We start from the raw sequence: 27,048 nt of genomic DNA on the forward strand, positions 1-27,048 counted from the left end.
GTTAAGGACTCACATGATTATGTTGGGTGCACTGGATAATACACCATAATCTCCCCCGATTCCAGGTTCTTACCGTAATCCCACCTGCAAAGTCCCTTTGGCCGTGAAAGGCGGCATGCTCACCGAGGACTGGGCTGCAGACATCTTTGGAAGTCATGATTTTGCCCACGACAGGGAATGAATATGCTTTCCTTGGTCTCAGCTCTCAGTGGGCAGGGATTTTAAAAACTTAGAAAAGAAAGCTTATTTATTAAGAAAGCTTAATAAACTGCTACAACTAAACAAGGACCTAAATAATGATTTAATGAGTCGTACCCATATTGTTGCACGCCTGCCACGTGACACACACGGACTGCCAAGTACCTCACTGCACCATCCTGTTCCCTCCTTTCTCACGGCCCTGTGAAACTGGTTCTGTTTAATCTCATTTTATATTTTAGGAGACTGAGACCTAGAGAATCTCGCTAATTTACCGAAGGTTGCACAGCCAGCATCTGGCAAGTTAGGATTTGAATTTAGGTCTGACTCAGGTTTCTCACCAGCACACCTCATGGCTTACATTTGGTAGTAAAGTGGTAAGAGTATATAACGTGGTATAATGAAGTATTGCAAATATGATCTACGTGGAGAAAGCCTACCTAGTAAATAGTTGTTTTAATAAGGAACGTAATCTGTAACAGATGGATATAAGTCTTCAAAATGCTGTTTTGCCCATTGAGCAATGTTTGGCTGATGAATATCAGTTGGTTGTATATAGATGTAGTGATCAATTCTGAGAGTCTTCATTTGAATAGAAAAGGCTACATATTGCATGATTGAGTGGAAAGGATATAGCTACCTCAGCAATTTTTAGCCCTCTCAGATTGCAAAGATAAGGAATTTATTTCAGAAATCATGCTACCGCCTGATTGGTTAATAGGCTCTTCTTCTTCCTGCCCCCACCCCAGGCTGTAAGCTCCAGGAGGGTAGTGATCGTGTTTTTCTTATTCAGGTCTGTATCTTGAGTATTTAAAACTGTGGTGTCTATTTTCATAGACACACTAACATTTCTTACAAGAATGGAAATCAAGAACTATCTAAGAGGATAGAGCCAGCTCTCTATAACAGTGAGACCATATGGGGTCAGTGGGTTAAGCCTCTGCCTTTGGCTCAGGTCATGATCTCAGGGTCCTGGGATCGAGCCCCGCATTGGGCTCTCTGCTCAGGGGGAAGCCTGCTTCCCCTCCTTTCTCTCTGCCTGCCTCTCTGCCTACTTGTGATCTCTGTCTGTCAAATAAATAAAAATCTTTAAAGAATGAGACCATATAATTGGTTAATATAACATTAAATATAACAAGAAAGGTGGTGATAACCTTGGTAAAACCAGTGTTTTTACATAAATCTTGTGTGTTAAGAGAAACTAGGGGCTCCTCTGACACGGAGTGTTTGGATCACAGATTGACCTTATTTCTTTATTAGTTTATCTATTCAATACTATTGTGCACTATTCTGGTTACTAGGATAAAAGATGAATTAAAGAAAAAAAAAAGCCCCTGAGTCTCCTTGATTGAACAAACACCTATAAAGTGCATTGTATCAAAAGGCATAGTGATGACTTTATGGGAACCCAGAAGAAGGACACCTAACTTACTATTCAAAAAATATATAAGTTGGCCAAGCCATCTGGAGTGTGTTTCCGGGGGCGGGGCATAATTTAGATTTATGGAGGAGTTGCATAGATAGGACAGAGTTCCCATATGCCCCTTGTCCCGTGTCCCGTTCCCTTGGTCTATTAACATTGGTGTAATACTGCTGCCTAACTACCAGCCTTATTCAGGTTTCACTGTCTTGAGTACCCCATTTCATGCTGAGATGAGATCATGTATGAAAGTGCTTTGTAAACAGGAGGCTAAGTGCTAGACGTACAAGGAATGCCCTCAGACTCTGCCCAGAGTGGGTCACAGATGGTGAAGGTTGCACTCTACGAAGGCAGCTTTAATGACCTAACCATGAGTTCTCTTTTAGTTCCATCTATGAATGTAATGAATTCCTTATGAATCTTTCCTGTTCAAAATGCAGGGTGCGGTGTCCTCGGTCTCCCCCTCCATCCTGTGTGACGCAGACCTGCCTTGTAGATGAGGGGCTGCGTCCCACCTAGGGCCAGGGAACTCACCAGGTTGGAGTTGGAAACTGGACTGCCGGACCCCAAAGCCGCCTTTTCCTCCTGCATGCTGCTTCCTGAGTCCTTTTCCTACACAAACTCTCAGAATAAGCATTTTCCAAATCATACTTCTTATTGTGCCAAAAAAGGTTCATTTCCTTTTCCTATTCTAAAACAATTTGCTTCATGCTTCGAGGGTTCTATGAATATAAAATTTTGATGACTTTAAGGACTCATGGCTTTCCTCCCTTGGCCTTCCTCTATCAGTCTTGAGAATTCGGTGATGTTTAGTCTATTTCTATACACGGGCAGCCCTTCCTTCCCTTTGAACATTTCAGTGACCCCTCTTGATGGCTTCCAGCTGCCTTTCTGGGGGCGGTGGTCTTTGAGGAATGACCAAAGCTCTATACAGTTTTTCAGGTGTTACTTTTGTAATTTTGTGCCGTCTGCATTTATAGGACCTACTCTTTTCTTACTTTTCAGACGATTTCTAGATCATGGAAGTCAAACAGGCACTATTCATAACTCATTTTTTTTCAAGATGCAAGGTGCTTTCACTATCATTTTTTAATTAGATTTTCACAACTGTGTGAAATAGATAAGGCCCAGGGTACTCTCCCCCCGCCCCCCGCTTTTATGTACAGGGTTATTGAGGTTCAGAGTAATTATACAACTCCCTAATCCCATAGACCAAACAAGCTCTGGACCCCAGGTTTGCTGACCGCCCATTCTTATCATTAATAAAGATTCTCGAAAGCTAGAGAGAGAAGTGCAGGACGTTTTGCGCGGAGTTAGGGGTTTAAATTCAGGGACTAGGAACTATTAGCAGGGAATCTAATTAAACATCTTTCTAAAGAAAAACAAACAAAATGAAAGGTATTTCTAGTTGCATGCCAGTCCCTGGGGAGGGAAAGAAAGCTGCATGTTGACATGCTAAGTCAGCTTCATTTACGTTTCTTTTGTGTCATGTTTGTGAATCTCCGTGCTGGGAAAATGTGATTGCAATTTAGGCACCAAAGGATTATCTCAGAATGTCTGGGAAGCAGCTCACTTTATTTTCAAAAGATGCTTTAATGCATTTGTTTTTTATGTAAAATAAGGGAAGCTATGAATTTTAAGTTTTCCTTAGGGAGAGAGAGAGAAAGAGTGGTTTGTGTGTGTGTGTTGTCTGAAACCAGACTACTTTGGCTCTAATCTTACAGTTTGACTTGTGAGTTCTGGACAGGAAAGAGTCCCAGCCTTGGAGCTCTGTGGGATAGGTGACAAAATTAGATTGTTTTAGATGATCAGTGATGTAGCCCAGATTTTCTTACTACGAACAGTCTGTTTAATTTGACTCTGGTCATTTTCCTCCTCTTCACCCAATGCATGACCCTGGGAACCTAAAGATAAGAAAATTGCCTTCTCTGGTCTTTCCTGTGGGGTAGAAGCAAAATGATAAGGATTCAATTGTTAGGTTGTGTGCGGACCTGCTTAAAAAATGCAAAAAGCTACCCAGGCTTTAAAGATCTTCAGAAAGTCAGACCTGAGGCTCTGTGTAAGAAGGGATGCATGGCTGGTTATTTACTACTGTAGTGAACAGAGTGGAGAGAAATTTAGCTTTGATCTGGTGGGCCTCAGTGAGTCAGGAAGGCTCTTTTCCATCCTGGCATTGTACCTTCCAGTGTCATCCAGTTTATTTTATTTTATTTTTAAAGATTTTTATTTATTTATTTGACACAGAGAGAGAGATAACAAGTAGGCAGAGGGGCAGGCGGGGTAGGGGGGAGGAAGCAGGCTTCCTGCCAAGCAGAGACCCCTGTGTGGGACTTGATCCCAGGACCCTGAGACCATGACTTGAGCGGAAGGCAGAGGTTTAACCCACTGAACCACCCAGGCGCCCCTGTCATCCAGTTTATTAAGTTATCTGTGAATAAAAAAGAATAGTCAGAAACGTGTGGTTGCCAGGAAAGCTGACCAGCCTAAATAACGAAGAAATAGATCATAGACGTCCCAAAAGAATGCATTTATTTTATGGTTAGCACTGCTAAAAATTTTTTTCTTCTTCTGCATAGAAAGAATAAATTTGAAATGGCCATGTGAAAAATAGATCATGGGGAACTGTCATTGGTAGATCGGTGAAGGGCTTTGCTCACAAACCAGGCTTTAGGTTTTATGCACTTGTTTTACGCCACATTTAAAAGTCTTCACATAGTTGTCACTGTTTAAAATTAATTATAATCAAGGGCTAACTCATCTTACCTGGGAATTTTATCCGGTTTAGAACGTCTGTCTGTATAATTTCCTTCTTTCAAATGAAAAAAAGAGAATTTTCGTGACATCAGTTAATTAAATGATTGTAATTCAGTTCGAACAAAGAAATCATGGTTATGAAGATAAATATTAATGCCTCACGGTCATGCTAATGTGCTAAATTTACTTAAGCAATAAACACATCAGAAGAGAAAAAGCCTCGTTCCAATAAGAAAACAAATAAATATAGTATCAAATTTGCAGTGATGAGATATTTCTCCATTTCTCCATTTTTAAGTGACGTCGTGGAGTGGAATATGGCAGGTTTGTGCAACAAATGAGAAAGAAAGCACTACTTTCTGACCACAGAGAAGATCAAATTTATAAACTTACATCACATGAAATTTGCTGCACATCAGTTAGGCCAAGCTGAAATGCATCCATTTCAACCCTGTGTACGGATGCCATTAAATGAAGCTGGTGGGACATCGTCTAAGTTCTGTCCATGAGTGAGGTGCACCTATAATTGGGGGCAGCTGTGGGGACAGCACTCATTAGGCAGCCGTGCTGAACACTTGCCTGAAGCCGCCAGCAGCTCCGCTTTGATTTACTCCAGCATCCATTGTCCCCGCATACACCTTGAAAGGAGGACCTTCATCTGTTAAGACCCTCTTGTTGCTGTATCCTCACACAAGGGATATCGGGTTTCAGTGAACGTGGGAGGGAGATAGAGGATGGTTTACTCTTGTGACGTTTGGCAGATGACAGATAGTCACCCAGTTCAAAAAAAATTGTTTTGGTATACCAATTTCAAGTGTTCTGTCTTGTTTGATTTCCCTACACATCATCAAAGTGGCTTAGAAAATTCAGCCATTTTCATATCTCCTTTCTCTCTCAAGTGTTTTGTCCCGGGAATATGTACAGAAACAAGCTGTCATGTAGTATATCCCAGATGTAATCAGGAAACTATGGTTACTATTAAGATATCAGTACATAACATTTGACATTTGACCTAGGAGCCTAGCCAGCATAGCAAATAATTGTTTATTGCTTACTACTTAAGAGCAGGAGCTCTGAAGTCAGACTTCTGGGGTCTAGATACCGGTGCCAATATTACCAGCTGTGTGACAGTAGGAGGTAGATTTACGTCTCTGTGTCTATCTCCTCCTCTGTAAATTGGGCATAATGATGGTAATACGTATCTCCTGGAATGGTTATAAAACTTAAAAAGAGTGGGCATAAAGTTCTTGGAAGAGTGCCTGGCACACAATAGGTACTCAATAAGTGTTAGCTGTTGCTATTCTAAAGCAGTTAATGCAAAGTACTAAGAGGGCCTTATTTTAACTTCATCTCATAGACTTTTGGAACACTCTTCTGGTAGTTTTATAATTTTATCTTTGGCCCTCAGCTTATGAAATACTGGGCACAGAACTATAGAACCATAGAGAAGAAGACTGCTAATTTCAACAAACATAGTATCAATTTTCAGGCAGAAAAATTCTCTTACCTAATAAATCTGCACTTATTGTCCCCCGTAGAATTTTGCAGTGCCGTAAATCTCCCACAGACATACGTGGAGAGGTGATCTGGTTTATATAGCTTATTATGAGAAACAGAAAATTACCGCAGTGGCTGTGGAATGGAGTAGTCTGTCCCATTTTGAGTCTGCGGTCCTCCTCCCCTTTTCCTGCCTTCCTTTCAGGCTGCACAGAAGCACCCCTTGCCGGAGAGGATAGTCCCAGGTTCAAGTCCCTATGGGTTAGCCTTGTGTGTGTTAGCCTTGTGACATCAGGCAAGTTCAAGTTCCCATATAACTGCCCACCCTGTCCTCACTTGTAAAATAATTACCCACTGTTGCAGAGAAATGGTAAATTTGGGGATATGTATTGACTATAAAAAAAGAGCACACTTACTAGTTAAGGGAGCAAACTTATACCTTGTGGACTAGGGGCCATCAACAAAGACGATCGACTTTGATTTGGAGACAGAGGAGATAATATTTCCATGTGTGGGCTCCTCTTGCTGCAGTGGGTGAACACCTGGCTTCTGGTGAGACTCCTGTGTAGGACCCTGAGAGCACAGGAAGGGCCATAGTCGCCATGACCGGCATCCTCACTGAGACTGGCTTCCCACAGAGAATGTTTGAACAGTGATGACCAGAGAAGAGAAATAGAGGAGAACATGAAAATTCCCAAGGAGTGACTACTACTTAATTTGACAATTTTCCTGTTATATTTAACATTTCCTTATCTTTGGCATTATATGGCAGAGAGAATAAAGAGTCCTAATCCGGTAGAATGCATTAAAACAAAAAATAATATCATGGGGCCCTTTTGTTCTAAGCAATAATAAGTCTTCTGAGAAGGTAGGCGTGGCCTCTGGAATAGCTTTTGGACCTGGGTCTCTACTTTCTCAGTATCTTCTAGATCCTTTGTTCTATTTACAAGCACTTGAGGTTCTGCTTTGTGCTAGACCCCTCAAATCCTATGCATCTTGCATCTAATAAATGTAGCCATTTGAATGTTTGAATACAGTGTTAATCAAAATGGACACACACACACCCCACCACCACCTCCGCCACCACAACCAATAGCCTAATCCTTCAAATAGAGACTATGACCACCTACTAATAACTATTCTTACATCTCCTTTGATTTGGTAGGGATAAACTCCTTAAATGATAAATTCCTCTTTCTTTACATGTGCTTTTCTTCAATGCTGCCTGTTGGGTATGGCATTCAGATATGCAATGTGATTATTACTCTCTGGGGTCTTAGAATATGCCACCTTTTGATGGGGCTGATTGTGGCTCATCCCCTCAAATAGGACATTTAAAAGAATCCTATTGTTTCACTCAACTTGTAGCAGTTAACTGGGAGGATGGAGCCCATCCACAGGTAAAATTCCCCTCCAACGGAAACGGATGTGTCTGGGCAATCAGAGTTTGTCTGTAGAGACACCACCACTGTGAATATTTGAAGTCAGATGTTGAAATACTGCCCCCCATTTTATTGTTTTATGTTGTGTAATGATGTGTTCCGTGCATATGTTACGAGGATTATCCGGTATGCTCATAAAGGTATTCAGCAGTGTGAACACAACCCCTTGCACCATATAAGAAGTTGGACACAGACCTGCTAACGTGGTATTTCTGGAGTCCAGCTATCCTAACCACACTTGGAAGCATATTCCTAACGTGTTTTCTGGTTGGGTTTGGTTTGCTGCCAGTGATACAGAGTCAGCTTGAGAATACTTTATAATAAAACCTTGAATCTTATAGTGACTTTCTCTCAAACAAAGTTGCCCTCGTGTTTGAGCTCATCCTCCAGATATCTCTGCTGAATACACAGGGACAAAGAGCAGGTGCATTTTAGTTCACGGGGGACTCAGTTAAGCGGAGGCAGGGACAGTCTATCTGAAGGATGACTCAGCAGGAGCATGGGCCGGTGTGAACACATGTGAACACGTGTTCCCACGTGCGGCAACACACAGGGAGTCTGCTGGGTTGTAAGGTTCTTACCATGTCTTTGGACCACTCCGTGCATCAGGAGCCAGGGTGGTAATCCAAGGAGCACTTTGAACTACCTCTGCGCCAGGATTTGCTGTCTTTGACACAGCTGTATTTACAAAATTTAACCTGATAAGATACATTTTCCCTTTTAAGCTTAGAGCGGTGAGCACAGCTCAGAAGACCAGATGGCAAAGCATTAGCTGCCTCCGCTCTGTGCCAGACCATAATCTTCCCCGTAAGATGGTCTGGGGAGGGAGAAATCTGACTGGGAAAGGAATTTGGGAGGCCAGTAACTCATTTGCCTGTAACATGACTACAGAAAAGGGCCATCGTTCTGCTTAAAGGACTGAGTGGAGGTATATGTGCGGCTCTCATTCACCAACAGCCAGTTTTCACTGTGCGATCTGCACGTGTGTGATGTCAGGACTGAAGAGTGGGTGGGGAGGGGAAGCTGTCCCCGGGATCGCAGCCGCAAGCTCACTGGTATTTGATAATATTTTGCAGGTTTCCTGTTTAATTCGTTCGGTGTGGTGGAGCTCTTCAGATGGACTAGTCCGACAGGGAGAGTCACGACAGGAGCTGGCTCTGCGTGGTCAGATGCTCCACACACAGAAACAACAACTTATCTAGGGTCACACGCTGTCAGCGTATCCTGGTTCCACGCACGTGCTAAAATTGGTTTCCTGTTCTTAACAATGCAGTGCAGTATTCGAAGCAGCAGCACAGAATATATTTTTAAAACACATGCATGGTAGGCGATTAAAACAGGAGGGGTCCCTTCGGGGAATCGTTCTTTTTACGCATTTATTTTACCTGGAGCAGAAGTATTTATTCACACATCAAAGTCTGGAATAAATGAACATACGGCTTTAAGTTCTGTGTGGTCAGAATGTAAAATAAAGATTCGGGACACAATTACGTTTTTTCCTGTGCTGTGTGACATTATCAAATAAGACACGTAGAAGTTTAGGGATGCACGGGTGGCTCAGTGGGTTCAGTGTCTGACTCTTGGTTTCGACTCAGGTCATGAGCTCAGGGCCGTGGGATCAAATCCCATGTGGGGCTCTGTGCTCAGCGGGGAGGCTGCTTGGCATTCTCTCTCCCTTTCTTGCCCCTTCCCCTCCCCATCTCTAAATAAATAAATAAATAAAGTCTTAAGGGAAAAGAAAAAGAAACATAGAAGTGCAAAAATAGACTTTTTAAATGTCTTGGTATATCTGCTTGCATTGAGTTAGAGTCGGAAGACTATGTTTGTGATCTAAAAGGCTTTAAAACACTTCAAGCCCTTAAAAAGAAATGCCTGTAGGGGTGCCTGTGTGGCTCAGTGGGTTAAGCCTCTGCCTTCGGCTCAGGTCATGATCCCAGGTTCCTGGGATTGAGCCCCGCATCGGGCTCTCTGCTCAGCAGGGGGCCTGCTTCCTCCTTTCTCTCTCTGCCTGCCTCTCTGCCTACTTGTGATCTCCGTCTGTCAAAGAAGTAAATAAATAAAATCTTTAAAAAAATGCCTGTAAAATGTGTGATATCCCTCTGAAGGTTCTGGAGTTTCTGTTTCTTAAAGGCTGCTTTTCTTTGCGCTTCAGTGTCTTGTCTCTGTTGATCTATTTCTAAGGGTGTCAGTACATTCATATCAGTGTCAAGCAAGTTCGAAATCGATTTCAGCGAACACTGCCCAACACTTGCTCTATTGTTATGTTGTTTTCGAGAGTGGAACTGCTGCCTCTCCAGAAACGCATCGAAAGTGAAATTCTGAATGGTGGCAGACCAAAGACAATTAAATCATGTCTGAGATTCTCAGAACACAAAGCATTAACTTAGCATCCTTTGCCTTAAAGCAATTTTTAATTGACGGACCATTTACTCTTAGCTGGGGACTGAGAGGCAAATACACATTTTTTTCTTTGCAGTGTTAAAATCCAAGGACTCAGTGAAAAAACGTTGCTTTCCAGTTTAGGAATGACCCTCGGCCTTAGGAACTTCTGAGTATTAGGAAGTACTTGGTGGAGTAGGTTTTTGTTAACGAAATGAGATTATTTCATGGGAGCAAAGCATTGACTAGGAAACATACATAGTGAAATGTTTTCCATTAAAATATAGTTATTACTTTATAATCTAATAAGAGAAAATTTCTTCAACTACCTCATTATGGGTAGATGAGAAAAAATGCACAAATCATAGGTGCTCAATATTAGTTTGCATTTTATGGAAAATCTGAAATATTCTGGGCTATTCCATTAGTGTGGTTATGTAAGGAGACAGAGAAGAATTTTAGGTCATTGCCAAGTCTCCAGGATACTTGAATCTGGGCACCAGCAAGATGAGTGTGGAAGTCTGTATGGTACTTCTTGGAAGGTCCCACTGACAACACCGAGGACCAAGGCCACAGGGGTGTGTGGTTCTGTTGGTGGGATACAGATTTGTCTCTTCATTTATGTTCTGCAAGACTTTAAGTTAGCTCCTTGAAAGAGCCTTTCTCTGAAAAATGGTGTATCCTCACGTCCTAGATGGTCACCGCTGAAGGATACAGCAGGGACATTGTTCCAAGCGAACTTGTTGGGTTGCAGAGTTAGAATAGCTGGGAACTTGTGCACTCCTGATGGACTTGCAACTCGGTGCAAGTCAGAGGGACTCGGGCTCCTCAGTACAGATACACCAGAAGCCCAAACATGAAGAGATGTTTATACACGGAGTCAGCTTCTGCAGCAGATGCTTTCACTGAGAATAGACTTTCTGCCTGAGGGTCTCTGCAGCGCTACATCGCAGATCATCTCTTGAAAACGAGAGAGGTGCGGGTCTTTGTATGTGAAAAGCCAGAGGAAGGGGAAAGCATTGACTTGCCAGATGAGTGATTGTTTTCCTCCCACCGAAGGAGGGATTGGAGCCCTGAAGTCATGGATATGGCATTGAACCATATGAGGATTTCAGGGCCCTCCCACTCACAGAATTTATTTATTTTTAATGTATTCATTTATTTATTTGACAGAGCACAAGCAGGGGGAGAGGGAGAGGGAGAAGCAGGCTCCCCACTGAGCAGGGAGCCGGACATGGGGTGGGGTTCGATCCCAGAACCTTGAGATCATGACCTAAACCGAAGGCAGATGCTTAACCGACTGAGCCACCCGGGCACCCCTCACTCACAGAATCTAGATGGAGGCTATAATTTTAGGAGATACATTTGTAAATGAAAACTCAAATATTCCCAGGAATCCCCTTCCCGATGGCCTGCTCAACCAAGATTTTAAAACCTAATGAAATCCTGAGCCTTTTATTGAACTGCATCAAGAGCAGACGAAAAAGGCAAAAAAACAGAGAGAAACCAAGATTCCTTTTTTTCTTTTTCTGTGTGTGTGTGTTGATGTGGCTATGTATGCATGCGTTCCCTTATTTGCTTGAACTGTTTGACATTTAACTGTAGATACCATGACATTTCACCCCGAATACCGCGGCAGATGCCATCTAAGCGTAACCGCAACACAGTGCCCACACTTGAGAAATTCCACGATGATACAATACCTTGATTCAGGTTTCCCCACGAGTCCCAATAACAGCTTTCAGAGAGTTTCCGGTGACTCAGGAGTCAGTGACAGCTACACGGTGTAAGCTACACGTTGGATGTATTTGTCAGGTCTTTTAATCACCTTTCATCTCCATCAGTGCTCAGGCTCTGTCTCCTGTGATCATTCGTGACATCAGCACTTCTGAAGTGTAGACCAGTTGTTTCGCAGAATATCCCACCATTTGAATTTGTCTGATTGTTTTCTCACATTTGAAACCCAGATTCTAAATAAATAAATCATAGATAGGTAGATAAAGAGACAGGAGGGGAAGGAGAGGTACGAGGGAGAAAGGGAATGAGAGAAAAGGAAAAAGATGCAAATGATTTGATGAAAAATTGTCCAATTCGACCTAAATAATACAAAGTCTGGCAGGTTTCTTTGGAGACAGTATTGATAAGCAGTGGTGTGGAGTGGTGGGTGAGGGGACACGGTGCTTATGGAGAGTTAAGGATTTCTGAAATACTGCGGTGAAAACATTTTGCTGCGAGGCAAGGGAATAAACCTTGAGAGTTTGGGTCATGTGCCAAGTTAAATGGAAAACTCAGTGAAAAAAAAATATCAAACTAGTTCTTTTAGTTTAATACGTGAAATAACAAGGCAATTTATTTTTCTCAATATACATAAGCCGGTTTCTTTGGTGCCGTTTAGCTCCAGCAAATCTGTTCCTTCAAAACCCTCACTGGGCTGAACAAAATCGAAGATGATCTTAAGGAGTTAATGAGACCATGCGGACACAATTCCAGATAGACGAGAATTTAGTCTGTTTTTAAAAACCTCTGAAAGAGAGATTCACAGACCCCATCTTAAAGAGAAACTCCTGTAAAATCTGTTCAGAAGTAAATCGTATTTTCAAGCTGTCAGAAAACAAGAACCAGACAAAATCAACAGGTACCAAAGGCAAAGAACAGGTGAAATGAGTTTTCTACCTTGTCCCTGGGTGTGCGCCTCAAGTGTCTGCTACCCCATGGCCTCTCCTAGTCCCTAAGTAAATAAAAAGGGGACGTGTAATTTTAAGAGCACTGCTGAGACATCACAGTGTTCAAATGTTTTTTTGCTATAATTTGTAGGAACCTTCCTACGCTTATTCCTGACATTTTTTTGATTTACTTGGTAAGGGCAGAATTGTAGAAAAGCAAACAGACCCTGAGTAGGAAAGGCACTTCATTTCCTATTCGTGTCTGACGTGGCTCTGATTGCTGTCCTTGGAGTCCTGGTCACCATACCCAGTAAATAATTATGCCCTGGATCAGGGAGGAGCGGTCTTAATTTGCTGTGGGTTTGTTTTTCGGGATTTTCTGTTAAAACCTGGACTGGAGCAGAAGTGGACTTTGTAGTTGGCTTCTCTAAGCCTCGGTGGAAACAGAGTTGTTTGAGAGCTCGGGTTCTGTGATGTGGATTATTAAGTGAACTGTTGTATGCAGAGGAAAGTCCACTCATTATGCTCTTATTTTTTTTCTTTTTCAAAAACTTTTATTATGACAAAACCAGGTGTACTATATTGAATCTTTGGTATCCCCAAACACCATGTATACCTGTTGCTTGACTTCTGCAATGACCAACTAACTAATCAGGAAATTTGTTTCATTTTTATGTCTGTCCATTCCCCACTACCATTTTATTTTGAAGCAAATCTCAGGTCTTATAACATTTTATCCATAAATATTTAAATAGAGAAATGATACTCTTCTAAGCAGTCCTGCTGAAAAAAGGAATGGTATATAGGTGTTCCATGTATTCTACAGGCTAACGCACAACTTCAGTACTTCCTGTCTCTATGGAGAAGCTATGGAAGAGCTAAATGCAGTCAAACTGATAATTTGACAGGAGCATAGTAGGCATCTAGAATGGTCATTCACTGTAGGACAGCAACTTTAGTTCCAATAAAAGAGCGTTGTTGCCAAAGAATTTCTGTCTTGAAGAAAGGAACATTGTTAAGAGTGATGAATTCTCTTTGTTCCTTGGGCCACCTCTGACGATAGCCTAGTCTGACTGACTGTCCAGAAACATTAGAACCATGGAAAGTCAGTCACTTACCCATCTCTGCAATTAAACTTCCCCATTTAAAACCTGGTTATGAGGACTGCTGTACCTAGTTAAAGAATTAGGATGAAGATAATTTGTGATCTGAGATGTGAACGTGCTTTAAAAATAATGGCCTGTATATTATACACTGAAACTCAAAGAACATTGTTAACTATATTGGAATTTAAACTAATAATAATAATGGTGATGATGACGGCCTGATTCATAGTCTCCCTTAGCATAGTGTTGTTGTTGTTGTTTTTTAAAGATTTTATTTATTTATTTGACACAGAGCAAGAGATCACAAGGAGGCAGAGAGGCAGGCAGAGAGAGGGGGAAGCAGGCTCCCTGCTGAGCAGAGAGCCCCATGTGGGGCTTGATCCCAGGACCCTGAGATCATGACCTGAGCGGAAGGCAGAGGCTTAACCCACTGAGCCACCCAGGTGCCCCTAGCATAGTGGTTTTGAAATGAGCCATGTCCAGGATTTGTAATGGCATCAGAAAAATGTAAAGATCTAGAAGTAACCATCTAGAATATTTTATAATCTAGTCCCCCCACCCCCAATGCCCAAGTATGTTTTATTTGGGCATTCAAGCTGAGGTCCATTTTGGCTGACTCATTGTCTCTCTCTCAGGTAGTAAAACATTTGGGAATGGTGTCTTGATCAAGCTTACCTGAAATTAATGTATTTCTCTTTGAAAGATAATCAGAATTTTTTCCTTCTCTTTTCTTTTTTTTTCAGCTTTGCCTCCCCGATTGAAAGAGATGAGGAGCCAGGAGTCCGCCGCAGGCTCTAAACTTGTCCTTCGGTGCGAGACCAGCTCCGAATATTCCTCTCTCAAATTCAAATGGTTCAAGAATGGGAACGAATTAAACCGAAAGAACAAACCACAAAACATCAAGATACAAAAAAAGCCAGGGTAAGTGTAATGCATCTAATAGCAGAGGCAGTGTCTAGCCATTGAATGATAGGAAATATAAAGCTTATGTACAGCCCCAGTCCATGAATTCACTTATCAAAAAGCTATGATCTCTAATAAATGAAAAAGGTTGTTCATTGTACGATGACCAGAAATTGTTGTTTCTGATTCTCGCAACTTCTAGATGAGGAAAGAAAAGATTGGATGAGGAGAGAGCTGGAGGTGTAGAGGGAGAAGTTTTGGTGAGAGCTGCTGTAATTGGAATATGTTACATCTTAAAATTAGATTTTTTTAAAAAAGGCAAATGCTGTTGAGAGTACCAGTGCCTCCCACGGTCAGTACCCCTGCTTCATAAGGAAGTTCAGTAAATACCCAGATTTATGGGAAGAGAACGCCATTGCTTGAATTTGAACTATTTTCAAGTAAGAGGTTAATAGATCCAGTGATACCCAATGAGATTTTTTTTGACTGACAATTTTGTGAAACTACGTGACCATGTAGGACATTAAGACATTGGGTGATCTTGGCTTACCAGAATCTTAAATCATCCTGGAGGACCATGATGGATTGGAAGGGCTCCATGTGGTTCCTGTAACATCTTGGACAGGTGTCTATACCTACTATAAAATGAGGCTCCTTTATTATTCCCATCCTCTCCATTTTTATGTACTTACTCACCTAAGAAATCCTCTTCTATTATCACACTACACTTTGAAATTAGGGAAGAGATAAGTATGTGAGCGTTTTGGTTGTAAAACAGTCCTTTAATCGGTGTGGCATGGATAATAGTACTTCTAGGCTGAAAGATTACATTTTCTTTCCTCGCGCTCTCGGAGGATTCCAGTGAAATCCCAGGGATGATAGCAGAAACAGCAACAAAAGAATCTCCTCCTGTACTTTGATTTTATAGAACACCTACCAAAAAGTTGTCACACACTCACGAGCAAGAGACAGCAGAGTGATTATAATGGAAATTTAACTGAATCTTCCCAATGTGTTTAATTGCTGTAATAACCAATAACCCCCTAGTTTCTGTGGTTTTATTAACTGTGCTGCTTGTTCTTGTTACTGATTGTGTCGGCAAGATCTTTTGACTTGGAAGTACTCTGATAAGATGTAGGGGAAAAAAGAGTGGGTATTAATTTCTCCAGCAGGTGGTTCTTCAGAGATACAGAAAATAACACTGCAAAGTGGCATGTGTTTTTTTTTTTTTTTTACATAATTTTATTTATTTATTACAACATTCCCCTAGTAGTAAGGGAAGTTGAACTGTACAGGGGGCCTACTTTTGCATATTAAGAAATTAATATTCAGAAAAGTATTCTGCCTTGCCTTGAGTCACACAAGTAGTAAGAAACCAAGCAGGAACACATATCTGTTCCTTGGGTTCTTGGGTTCCTTAACACTTTATTCCTTCTACAAATGGAAGGCATGCATGTTTAAGAGCGTGTGCATATGGGGAGGGGAGTAGAGTGGTAGAGTGAATAGAAAGAAAGAACTATGATGCTTATAGAGGAGTTTAACAAGGAAAAAAAATACTTTTAGATACTGGATGGAGTAGAGTTTGGTGTCTGTTTTGTTTTTCATCAATTAGACACTTTAGTAAGAAACTAAGTTATCTTCACGTGCAGGAGAATGTCTTGTTTCTTTCCGCACGGCTGTCAAATGGTATCAGTAATATTTAAGCGCCCGCAGAAGGCTTTATGCTGGGAGTGTGGGGAAGTGGGAGAAGCATGCGTGTTATCTCTGCCCCCAGGAGGTCATGGATTGTATAGGGATTCTCTGGTTCAGCCTTATCGGAAACATAGTTGTTCCAGGCCTCTTAGGGCTAGGGGTGGGGAGGGTGGTGCTTCAGGATTTTCAGGAGGTCCATCGATTTGCAAATAGTGACCATTTAGAAAATTATTATTTATGTTAAGGTAAATTCTACTTGAAGTCAGGATTCAATCAGGGAGATATCCCTAATGTATGCTGCAGCTTATCATACATGTCGTAAAGCCCAGTGCTAAGTTGTAGGTTACTAATTCTAAGTGCCATGAGGCTGGGAAGAGGAAGAGACCCAGAGGGCTTCACGAGGACTCCTGAGGAGGTAGATTTGTGTCTGCTGATTGGGCAGAATCCCCTTTGCCTGGCTGGGTGGGATGAGCCTGGCCATGACAGAGAAAGAGCGGAATTGTCGTCAGTAGCAAGTTCTGTTTATAGGACAGTAAAGAGGTCAGTGGGGGAGTAAGATGTGGAATTCTGCTCTTTATGGGACAAGCTGTTTTGTTTCAGGCCTGGACTAGATGCTGGGTACACAGAGACGAGTGGTCTAGAGGGCAGAGAGATGGCCAACAGTTAGAATACTCAGTCTTAAGCGCTACAGTAGTGACAGACATGGGATGCCATAGCAAGAGGCGAGCGCGGGTGGGGGAAGGGGACCCAGTCAGGGACCGAGGAGGCTGCCAAGGAAGAAGGGAGGGAGAAGAGGTTTATCTAGGCTGAAGGAATGGAACAAAGCATCTTCAGACTGGGAGGAGTCAGTCTGAGGATGCCTGGGAAGAAGCAAGGTGGACAGGTATGGAGAAAATGGTTTTGCAAACTGCAGGTATATGCCTGTAGAGGTAATTTGTTACATGGCTTGGATAGACATATATAAAAGTATCATTAGTATTCAGAAAAGCATTTTCATGTTGGCTTCATGGGTCCAGACAGCTAAGAGCACTGTCTACATATTAATAAAATCCCATTATACCAGAAAGGCCAATATTCAGAAATTACTTCTTTTAAACAGTAGCCTTGCTGGGAAGAATTAAGCGGGAACAAAAAGATGTTTTATGCCACTTATGTGGCTGTAAATTACTCGTGGCAAAACATTTTAACATATCTGATCGTCCAAAAAGAAGACCCTTTGTATAAAGTGAGCCATTAGTGTTGTCATCTGTTTTTTTAAGGTTAAAGGACCAAACTGAATCTAAATTTAATTAACATTTGCAAGGTGCCCCTATTATTTCCACTTGTCCTATAAGTAATAAGAGAATGGATACCATTATTGTTATACCCATTTTTAAAAAAATGAATGCCCTGAGTGTGAAGGAAGTTCCGTTTCTTGCCGTAGATCTAATGTTGATGAATAGTAAAGCTTTTATTTTTATTATTTTTTATTTTTTAAAATTTATTTGACAGAGATCACAAGTAGACAGAGGGGCAGACGGGGGTGGGGGGGGGAAGGGAGGCAGGATCCCTGCTGAGCAGAGAGCCCGATGCAGGACTCGATCCCAGGACCCTGGTATCATGACCCAAGCTGAAGGCAGAGGCTTTAACCCACTGAGCCAACCAGGCACCCCAGTAAAGCTTTTATTTAAAATAGGTCTGACTCTATGCCTCCTGTTTTCCTGTTTATACGCAATTCCTGGTGATGTTGCTGTGTAGAGTAAAGCACAACACAGCGCTACAGACACCTACAGACATAGGGAAATGTCTTTAATTTTTAAAAACTCTCATTTTTCAGTTTCACCTACATATTCATCATTTTCCCTTACTAAGATATTCAAACTGTTAATGGTTTGCAACAGTTGTTTGGTTTCTTAAACTTAATCTGAGGCTTTGATCGACCAAGCAGAGGTGAATTTCACTGTGAAGGTTAAGATTTCCTTGGGATTGTCTTTATTTTAAGAAAAATGTTAACTCTTTTCCCATCCTTAGTCTAGGTTTCTTTTCCACATCGTCTAGATCGTACACAGCAGCCGGAATTTCCTTGTCATCCCTTCGTGTTGCGAAAAGACTCCACACCAATCGGCAATTTCATTTCACCTTTTTGCCCCTGTTCCTACTGATAAACTACTTTCTTATATGTTCTTCCTATGGCTTTGACTTTATATCTGAGCTTGTGTTTGTTGTATTTGGCAAAGCAGCGTATGGAACCTGCCCCAGCGTCTGCTTATCCCTTTGTTCTGCTGCTTCTGCTGGTGGATCATTTTGAGCAAGAAAACTGGCTAAAGAGCATGGCACGCGGCCGGTTCAATTTGAGGCTGTCAGATTGGCCTCAGTTAAATATCTGTTCTATGCTAGCCCTACGAAAGGCTGGCTTCCCATTTTTGTTGTGTATGGCACACTCTTTGGTTGCCCATAGTTCTGTCTCAGCTCTTCCTTTCTGCTCTCACCTGTGTTAATTGTGTTTAAAATTGGATCTAATTGGTCTTGTCAAATTTCTACAAAAATCGGAAGGGGGTTCTTGCTTCTGTTGTCCGTGATCGCGGGTCCTTTGACTCTCTTCTAGGAAAAGTTCACACACATTCCCTTCTTGCATTAGCTGAGCAGCTCCTACAGGTCATTTTAATTTTATATGTAAGGAAGCTTCCAGTTCCTTCAGCATATAAATGGGACTACTCGGCGCCTATTTCGTATGGCTTATGTGAGGCATTTGGTGTAGTGCCTGGTTCTATACAGTATGGCAGTTGCTCTCCCCCCTCCCCGTACCCTTCTTGTTATTGGCAGTTGGACAGTATCTGAAGCCGTGTTGAACACACGCACACACACTCACACAGACACTCACAGCATTCATATATGATTCCTTAGAGATCGGAGGAATGGATATATGTAAACTGAGGAGATATTCCCTATATGCAGGGAGTTAAGTTGTCTTGGCCCGTAAACTGTGGTGGATGAATCAAGCCTAAAAAGACCAAGAAGACAGTAGTTATTGGAACCTTGAATCCATCCTTGAGCACTTATTCAAAGTGTATAGATTGCGTTTTGATATTAAAGAGGAGAAATTTAGAACTTTAATCTTTAAATCAGTCTGTATTAATTTATTTTTACATAGTATTGTTTTTCTTAATCTAAAAGTAATGCATGCTTATTAAAAAATCCTAAATATGGCAGGAATATAAACGATCATTGTAATGGATAGCTAACACTTATTGGGAGCTTACCGGATTCCAAGTATTGTTTTAACTCACTTTGCATGAGTTAACTCTTTTAACACTTTTAGAAAATGAAAGTCCACTGAAACCTCAGCCCCTTCCAGATTTCTAGAAAACTCATTAATTAAAAAGCAAAAAATTTGATGATGATTGGATGGGGATTCAACACTTTTTCCAAGTTCACTTCCTTCCCGTGGAGAGCATATGGTAGCCAATTGAAGAGAGTACAAGATAGTTGTATCCATACTTGTCAAAGCCCCAGATCATTGCAATGTGTAATTTTCAAGAAAGGTTCGTCTATTTCTTCTCTTTTCCTACTTCCCACCCTGTGCCCTAGGACTCATGGATCAAAGAGTCTTGTAGTTCAGTCTGTCATTGGAGTTCACAGGAGTCCCAGGGATCACCTGGAGCATTGGTTTTCCCATTGTGTCCCTGGAGAATCTTAAGTTTCCGCTGAATTGAAAATGGGCTGCCAACCGCCTCGACCCAAACACTTTTGTCTTCTTATGATAGTTTTGAATAGGAGGGTCTGATTTAAGCTTTTGTTTTAAAACAGGATTTTTTTTTTTTTTTCAAAATAGTCGAAACCACTGATCTAATTTAATCTCTTCGCTGCATAGAGATATTCTTGACAGGTGGTTATCCAGACTTGAATCTTTCCAAAGGGAAAGGCACCCTCCCCTTTTTTGAATGTTCAAAAACTCTTCTTTATCACTCAAAATATGCCTTCTTTTTCCTGTTAGACATATTTCCATCTTCAAGAGCCTCCTCAATTAGTCTTCTTTTCTAGATGGCATCCGTGAAATATATTTAAAGAGCTACCTGTATCTTGTTCATAGTTGGCCTGTCAGTAGGACCTCTGTTTCTTTCTTTTTTTTTTTTTAAAGATTTTATTTATTTATTTGAGAGAGAGACAGTGAGAGAGAGCATGAGTGAGGAGAAGGGCAGAGAGAGAAGCAGACTCCCCGTGGAGCTGGGAGCCCGATGCGGGACTCGATCCTGGGACTCCAGGATCATGACCTGGGCCAAAGGCAGTTGTCCAACCAACTGAGCCACCCAGGCGTCCCAGGACCTCTGTTTCTTTAACAGAATCTTCTCTAGTGATAAAATTGATAAGCCCTATTCAATTGTGATCAACCTCTTCTAAAGTCCTCTAGTTATTGATATTTTTCATCAGATGCCACTTCAAGACATAATTAAATATTCTAGACGTGATTCAGCCTGGGAGCAATGTATTCAGACTTACCCAATTTGATTTATGCTGTTTTAATATTAATATGGCCAAACAGTGTATAAGTGTCTCTTTTTTTTTCTAGTTTCCTTTTTTTAGTAGTTGCTTAAAATGGAATAATGTTAAACACGTGGCTAATTGAAATCCTTTTTTCTGTATATATTATTGTCAAGGCACGTCTCTCCAAACCTGCACTTCTGCTACTGATTTTTGAGCTGGAATGTATTTGTTCTGCTTATCTTGATTAAACTGAATCTTGGTCTTCGCCCATTGATGTTCAGTCCTAGAATTCCTGAGGGTGTCCTCTGTTGAAAGGATACCTTAGCTACATGTGATGCCTGCCTTAGAAATTCACAGTACATATTTGCATAAAACCCACTAAGAGGTACTGTTGTAAAGAGATCTGTTTAACTTCGTTCAATGCAATATTTATTTGAGCATAGAAAAAACCTTTTCTTATTCTTTTAAGCATAACATTTATTAACATCACTTGGAATAATACTCCAGGAAACACTGTGTAGTTCTGTTAGGAGAATTTTTATTTTAAGAACTGTCCCTTTAAGATTATGCTAACTATAAAACCGATTACCATGTTTCTTTTCTTTTTTTATCATGTTTCTTATAGTTTGATCCGATTCAGTGGTTAAAATAGTAATGGCATAGGGTCAAGAAAGCACTCCCCACATTACCATCAGGGACTGTCCCTCAACTTACATAAATAGGAAAGGAGCATTCTTGGAATGATCATAATCTTGAGGTGTTGTACATTCTTGGGTTGTTGTGATACCTTAGAATTAGTACTGGGGGCTTAACAAGAAAAGTTACCATTGTGTTATTTTAGTTCACTTTTTCTTCTGTGTTGAAAACCAGGATATTTTTCCTCAAACTGACCTTCTTCATGATTTATCTATCCACGATTGTTAGTGGTTCCATGGTTGTACATGAAAATTCTTCCAGCTAATTGGGCTGTTTGGGGCTGGACAAGCTTATTGTATTATTTGTATTGTTTCTGATTGGTCTTCACAGGTGTGTGTTGTGAAGGAAACTTGGCATGTATGGACAGATTTGTATAAATAGCTGATAATCCATTAAGAAAAACACCAGATTTGAATACTCCAAAACCAGGCTTAAACGGTCAACACAACTTAGATTGGGGGGGGGGATGCTAATATCCCAATATTGTACTTTGATCATTTTAAAAGGTTTTCTAGTTTATAATTAGATCTTAATATCAACTTGCCAAGGTGCTTACCCTTTGTAAGCACAGTTCTATCTTGTTTATAGGGATAGACTGCAGCGAAAGTTTTCTGTGGTGAATCCCTCTGATTAATATGTGAATATCCATGCATAAATGGCCCTTGGTGACCTCCCCCCATTAGAGCTAAACAGGCTGTTTTTATATTAGATCCACTTTTTATCAACTTTGTTCTGTGTACCATCATTTTCAGGAAATAGGAGCAGTTATGCTATGTGGATGACAAGGATTCCATCATCAAATAAGTTTGAGAATAACCAAATAATATATTTCCCTCTTAGAGAGTCAGCGGACGTTAGCATATTAAAGACTTAAGAATTCCTCAGAATTCTTTAAAGACTTTAATTCTTTAAATTAAAAAGAATTTTTTAATTTAAAAGACAGAATTCTTTAAATTCTTTAAAGATTTAAGAATTCCAACAGAAAGCCCGTTTTTGTTTAACCTAATGTCTCCCGAATTTATTTGAGTACAGTACTTTCCTTTGTTTTCTCAAGTTTACTTGTTGACATTGTTCTTAGTCATTAATTTTTCAGTCCACATGCTGGTTTGACTGTTGCTGCCTTGGTCTGGACCTCCTCCGACTGTCTCTGCCCTCTTAATAGGGCATCCTCCTTTCCAGCAGCCAACATTTAGGAACATTAGGTCCTGAAGTGAGCTTAAGTGAGAGCATCCAAATATTTTCTTCATTTTTTCGCACATTCATCCAATATCATTTGAAGATGTGCCAAGGACAAAGCAGTGGTATGTCCTCGTAGAACTGTGAGCATACCAAGAAGTTTAAACTATAGACTCCCCCCGCCCAGAGTGTATGTCCTAGCTGGAAAAATAAGATCTACTTCAAGAACTTTGAGGATCATGGAAGAGGTAATCCAGGCTATCAGAATTTAGACAAAGAAGAGAGCGGCAGCAGCTCTATGATTATGAAAGGTTTGATGAAAAAATTGGCGCTTGAGGTGGTCCTGAAAAGTCAGCCAGTATCTGGAAATACAGGACGCCCCATGCTAGGAGGAAGAAAGGGCACAAGTGAAGGCACCTTGATGGAAACCATAAGGCTTACATAGGGGACCAGATGGGTGGTTCCATTCAGTAGACTGGAAGAGAATAGTAGGAGTTGAATTTTTATTAACTAAATTAGAACAACTGATTGAATTTGATTAATAATATATGACAGGAAGACCAGAAAATTCACTATAAAACTAGGAAAGTGTAAATTATGGGAGCTTTGCATAGAATTTTGAGTTGCTGTCTTTGCTTTCTGCCTTCTTTCCTTGTTGTCATCCCAAGAGCCCAGGAAGTCAGGACCAGGAGTGAGTAGATGGAGATGCTTTTAGAAAAGTCTTCAGTAAACTCAACCAGCCCCAGTGGTTCTGTGTTTTTAAATTGTGGAGACTGCTGAAGTTATTGGCTCTATGCAACAGTAAAACACAGACAGATGCAAATCGCAGTGCTGTCCATGTTGAAAGAGTGTTGACTGTTGATTTAATACGCAGTTTTATGACAGTGTGTGCCACTGTTTATTTCAATCTTCAGAACGATTTGTGTTCTTCTATGCTCCTAGCAATGTGAATCTTCTCAAAGATAAATTCCCATTCTTTTGTAATTCCTTTTCATTCAAAATTAACCTAAGTCCTGATGTTACTTTACTGAGAAAGTGTAGAGCATTTTAATCTGTTCTAGCCTGACTAAGTGTCTGTCCTTACCAGATCTGTAAATGATTTTACACTTTTTAAATCTTTCTAGTGGCTGATGCCATTTCAGAAAGGAAGAAAATTTACCAGTTGGTTTGAAAAAAAAAAAAAAAAACAACAAAAAAACAAAACAAAACTGAGGCATAGTGTGTTTAGTGGTGGTGGTGGTAGAGGACTAAAAAGAATGATTAAAGAAGATGTTCTTTAAATTACTAACCTGGATGATAAAATTAAGGCCGTGTCCATAGTGTCACTTAAATGTGATCTTATCTTTATTCTTGGTTAAATCATACATCTGTGTATTAGTTAAGCTGTGTTTTTAGGTGGTATGTGTGGAGTGGGGAGGGGGAGTTTGAGAACCCTGAAACTACAGAGAAATAGATTTTGATGGTCATTGTATTTCCTTGAAATATACTTACACCACTTTGGTCCTGATCTTACAGGAAGTCAGAACTTCGCATTAACAAGGCATCACTGGCTGATTCTGGAGAATATATGTGCAAAGTGACCAGCAGATTAGGAAATGACAGTGCCTCTGCCAATATCACCATTGTGGATTCAAATGGTAAGAGATACCTACTACATTCCATTTCTCAGGCTGTGAGAGGAGTAATGGAGAGACGTGAGAGTTGTAATAAACCGGCGTGTTACATCTCACTGTGAACAGATACGAAACATGGAAGGAAAACCATGTACTTCGAGTATCTTGGGTGTCTTCCATAAAACACACTTCGATAAGGGTGTGTCTTCTACCCCGGGAGGTGATATAAATCTGAAATATACATAGGCTTTTATTTTTTAAGAATGTCGATAAGGTCATGAATGGCAGGAGTAGGCTAGGCCACTAAAAGAGATTATACTTCTTCTTTAAATTTGTCAGGGAGGGCTGTCAAGTCTTTGGCTCTGTCAGTAACAGAGTGTGTGTGTGTATATATATATATGTGTGTGTATTTATATACAGAATACATTTGTATATGCAGGATATATGTATATTGCATACATATGTATGCACATATGTATATTATATATGAATATATGTAGTGTGTGCATGTTAACAGAGTACGATCCTGACTCAGTCCTAGAAGTTTGAATGTTCTCATATGTGTTTTAAATACAGCTGGCTCTGGGTCGTAGCAGTGAGGCCTATGCATTTTTTGTTAGGCCTATCAGTTCTGAAATTATGAGAGTTTTCAAGGCAAAGCCCTCCCTACTATGGTCTTCAGCTTCTGCTTTCCTAAGAAAGGCGCCAGGGATATTGGTTAAACTAATGAATGACTTGGAGGTAAAAGGTGTCACTCACCCCCCAGCAACTTCTCAGAGTTGTCCCAAGAAGTGAAAGAACCCGCACTGGTGGGTGTCTGCTCAGGATACCCAGCTCCTCTGTGATTTGATGGAATCATCTCTAGAAACCTATGATGAGCTAATAAAGCAGTGAGCATCTCTGTCTTTTGAAATAATAAAATGTGACTTCAGAATACCCTTTGGTGCTTCTTTTCCCTTTTGCATGATGGCACTTGCCTACTGCCTATGCCAGCCCTGTCGGGTTTTAAAAAGCCAAGCCTAAGGACACTGCTCCCCTCCAGGCAGGAGAGGGGAAGAGAGTGCCCACCACAGAGGCCTGGTCTCTTCAGACCGGAAGGTAAAATGCAGGGCCAGGAAGGGGAGAGCAAAAGTAACTTGAAGGGTCAGCTCCATAGGAGACTGATGGAGTTGGTGTCTGTTGACTTACTGGGACAGGGAGAAGGGAGTAAGATAAAAATATGGAGCAGGGTTGGGAAAAATCTCAGGTTAATCCCCAGCCTTCTCTGGATTCCCCAGTGAACTTCTCTGTTGTGGGGTAATCAGAGTTCATTACTTTAATTTTAAATGCCTCCCTCCACAGAGAGTAGAGGACAACAGTGGAAAGTAGTTTCCATCACTATTTTTAGGAGCTGTGTTTGTAGTTGAAAATGTAAAAGCCATTTAAAATTTATATGAGTAAATGTAGCATCACTTTACTTTTGCATCAGCACGGGTTCGGCAATAAGCATGTTGCTGGCGTTATTTTTACCCCATGAGGAATTTTATAGGATGCTAACTTGAAACACATTTAAAAACTAATTTCAGTGGATTATTCTTTTTTCTTTTTTTTTTTTTTCCCCTATTGTGCTGTGTTTAGTAGCTTATTCTCAGCCTGTCATTGGCTTGCTTCATTGTGTCTCCCTGTGGTAAATGCTATTGAATTATGATTTTGACACTTGGATTAGATTTGTAGAACTATGTATATTATAAATTTGCAGGAAAATACAATTAGAATAAGTGTCATGGTCTCACTGAGTGCTTACAGTACTATTATACTATTCCATGTTTTCTGATTTATAGGATTAAGCAGTGAATTATTTACTACTGTATTATTCCTGGCAAAAGCCCCATAGGGTTTATTTTTTTTATTAATTTTGGGGTGCTGAGGGATAATATGGCTTTTTGCATTTCTCTCATAGGGGAGACCTCCAACTCATTTTTCCATATTAATTCATTCAAGAACTGGTCTCAAATTCGAATATTTAGTATTGACCTTAGAGAAATGCAAGTCGGGATGTTTTTGATAATCAGTCTTTTTCACCTGACAAGAGTAAAGAGAAGTTCTCACAATATTGTAACGAAGTCATTCTTAAACAACCAACTAAAATCTTTATAAGATGAGGTCTTGCTGACTTGCATAGAGCACCTGAGGGAGAAAAAAGAATCTCAGTTACAATGCAAGGTGGTCTTGTTTTTATTTTCTTCTCAGAACCCTAGGAATAGTTCATCCTTATCCAACCCTCTCATTGTATTTAAAAAGAAATGTGAATTTAGCATGTGTCTGAAAACAGACACATTCAGAATCACAAGATACTTGGTAGCTAAGGAGGACTTGGACCCAGATTTCTTGAATTTCTGATCCAGTAGGGCTCGCTTTGTACCTGGCTGTGTGTTTGGGAATGTTTAAGTAGATTCTTTGGTTTGTGAAGGGGAGAAAAAAAAAAAAAAACCAACAAAACATAAAACAGAAGGAAGGATGTGAGGCATAAGGAGAGGGGTTCTCTGGGAAGAGCTACAACTCCATTATAACTGGGCATTAAGGAGGAAAATATAGCCCAGGACATGTCTAAAGATTTAAGTAAACAGGAGTTTCTGGATCTTCTCTCTAGTGTCTCTGCCTTTAATGTGCTTCAGATACTTTCTTGAAGCTTCTGTTTCTTTTATCTTCTTACCTCTCCGGCTCTCAAAATGCTTCTTCATAATTACAAACTTTAACCTGATTATGACCTCACTTGGCCATTTTTCTTCACGACTCTTTTAAAGACATTCTTTCCATTTTAACTCCTGTTGTGTGATTATTTTCTTAGTTCCCAAATCAGGTTCCCCATCGCAAGAATCTGATTGGCAGAACTTACATGCCAGACCATTTCGAAAGACCTAGAGAGTTTACGAAGCATCTGCCTTCTGGTCAGGTGCCCACCATGGCCTCAACTGAGGAGAGTAAAACTGGAAACATGGCCACCTAGAAGCACCCCTCTCCTCAGAGGCTATGGGCGGTCTGCTTTTCGTCAGAGCCTGTGGCTTGGCA

The 27,048-nt window shown here is 40.7% G+C and overlaps 1 protein-coding gene across 4 annotated transcripts in view; it reads left to right on the forward strand.

Annotated features, from left to right (window-relative positions):
* NRG1 (neuregulin 1) overlaps window positions 1-27,048 on the forward strand; it is a 1,091,656-nt gene that overhangs the window by 902,841 nt on the left and 161,767 nt on the right. For all 4 annotated transcript variants that reach the window (XM_032838156.1, XM_032838158.1, XM_032838157.1 and 1 more), the window contains exons 2-3: window positions 14,203-14,380; window positions 23,903-24,024. In XM_032838156.1, coding sequence (XP_032694047.1) covers window positions 14,203-14,380; window positions 23,903-24,024 — 300 coding nt within the window. The remainder of the gene's footprint in view (window positions 1-14,202; window positions 14,381-23,902; window positions 24,025-27,048) is intronic.

The sequence above is a fragment of the Lontra canadensis genome, unplaced genomic scaffold, assembly GCF_010015895.1.
Source record: "Lontra canadensis isolate GAN:19392208 unplaced genomic scaffold, GSC_riverotter_1.0 scaffold102, whole genome shotgun sequence".
Lineage (NCBI taxonomy): Eukaryota > Metazoa > Chordata > Mammalia > Carnivora > Mustelidae > Lontra > Lontra canadensis.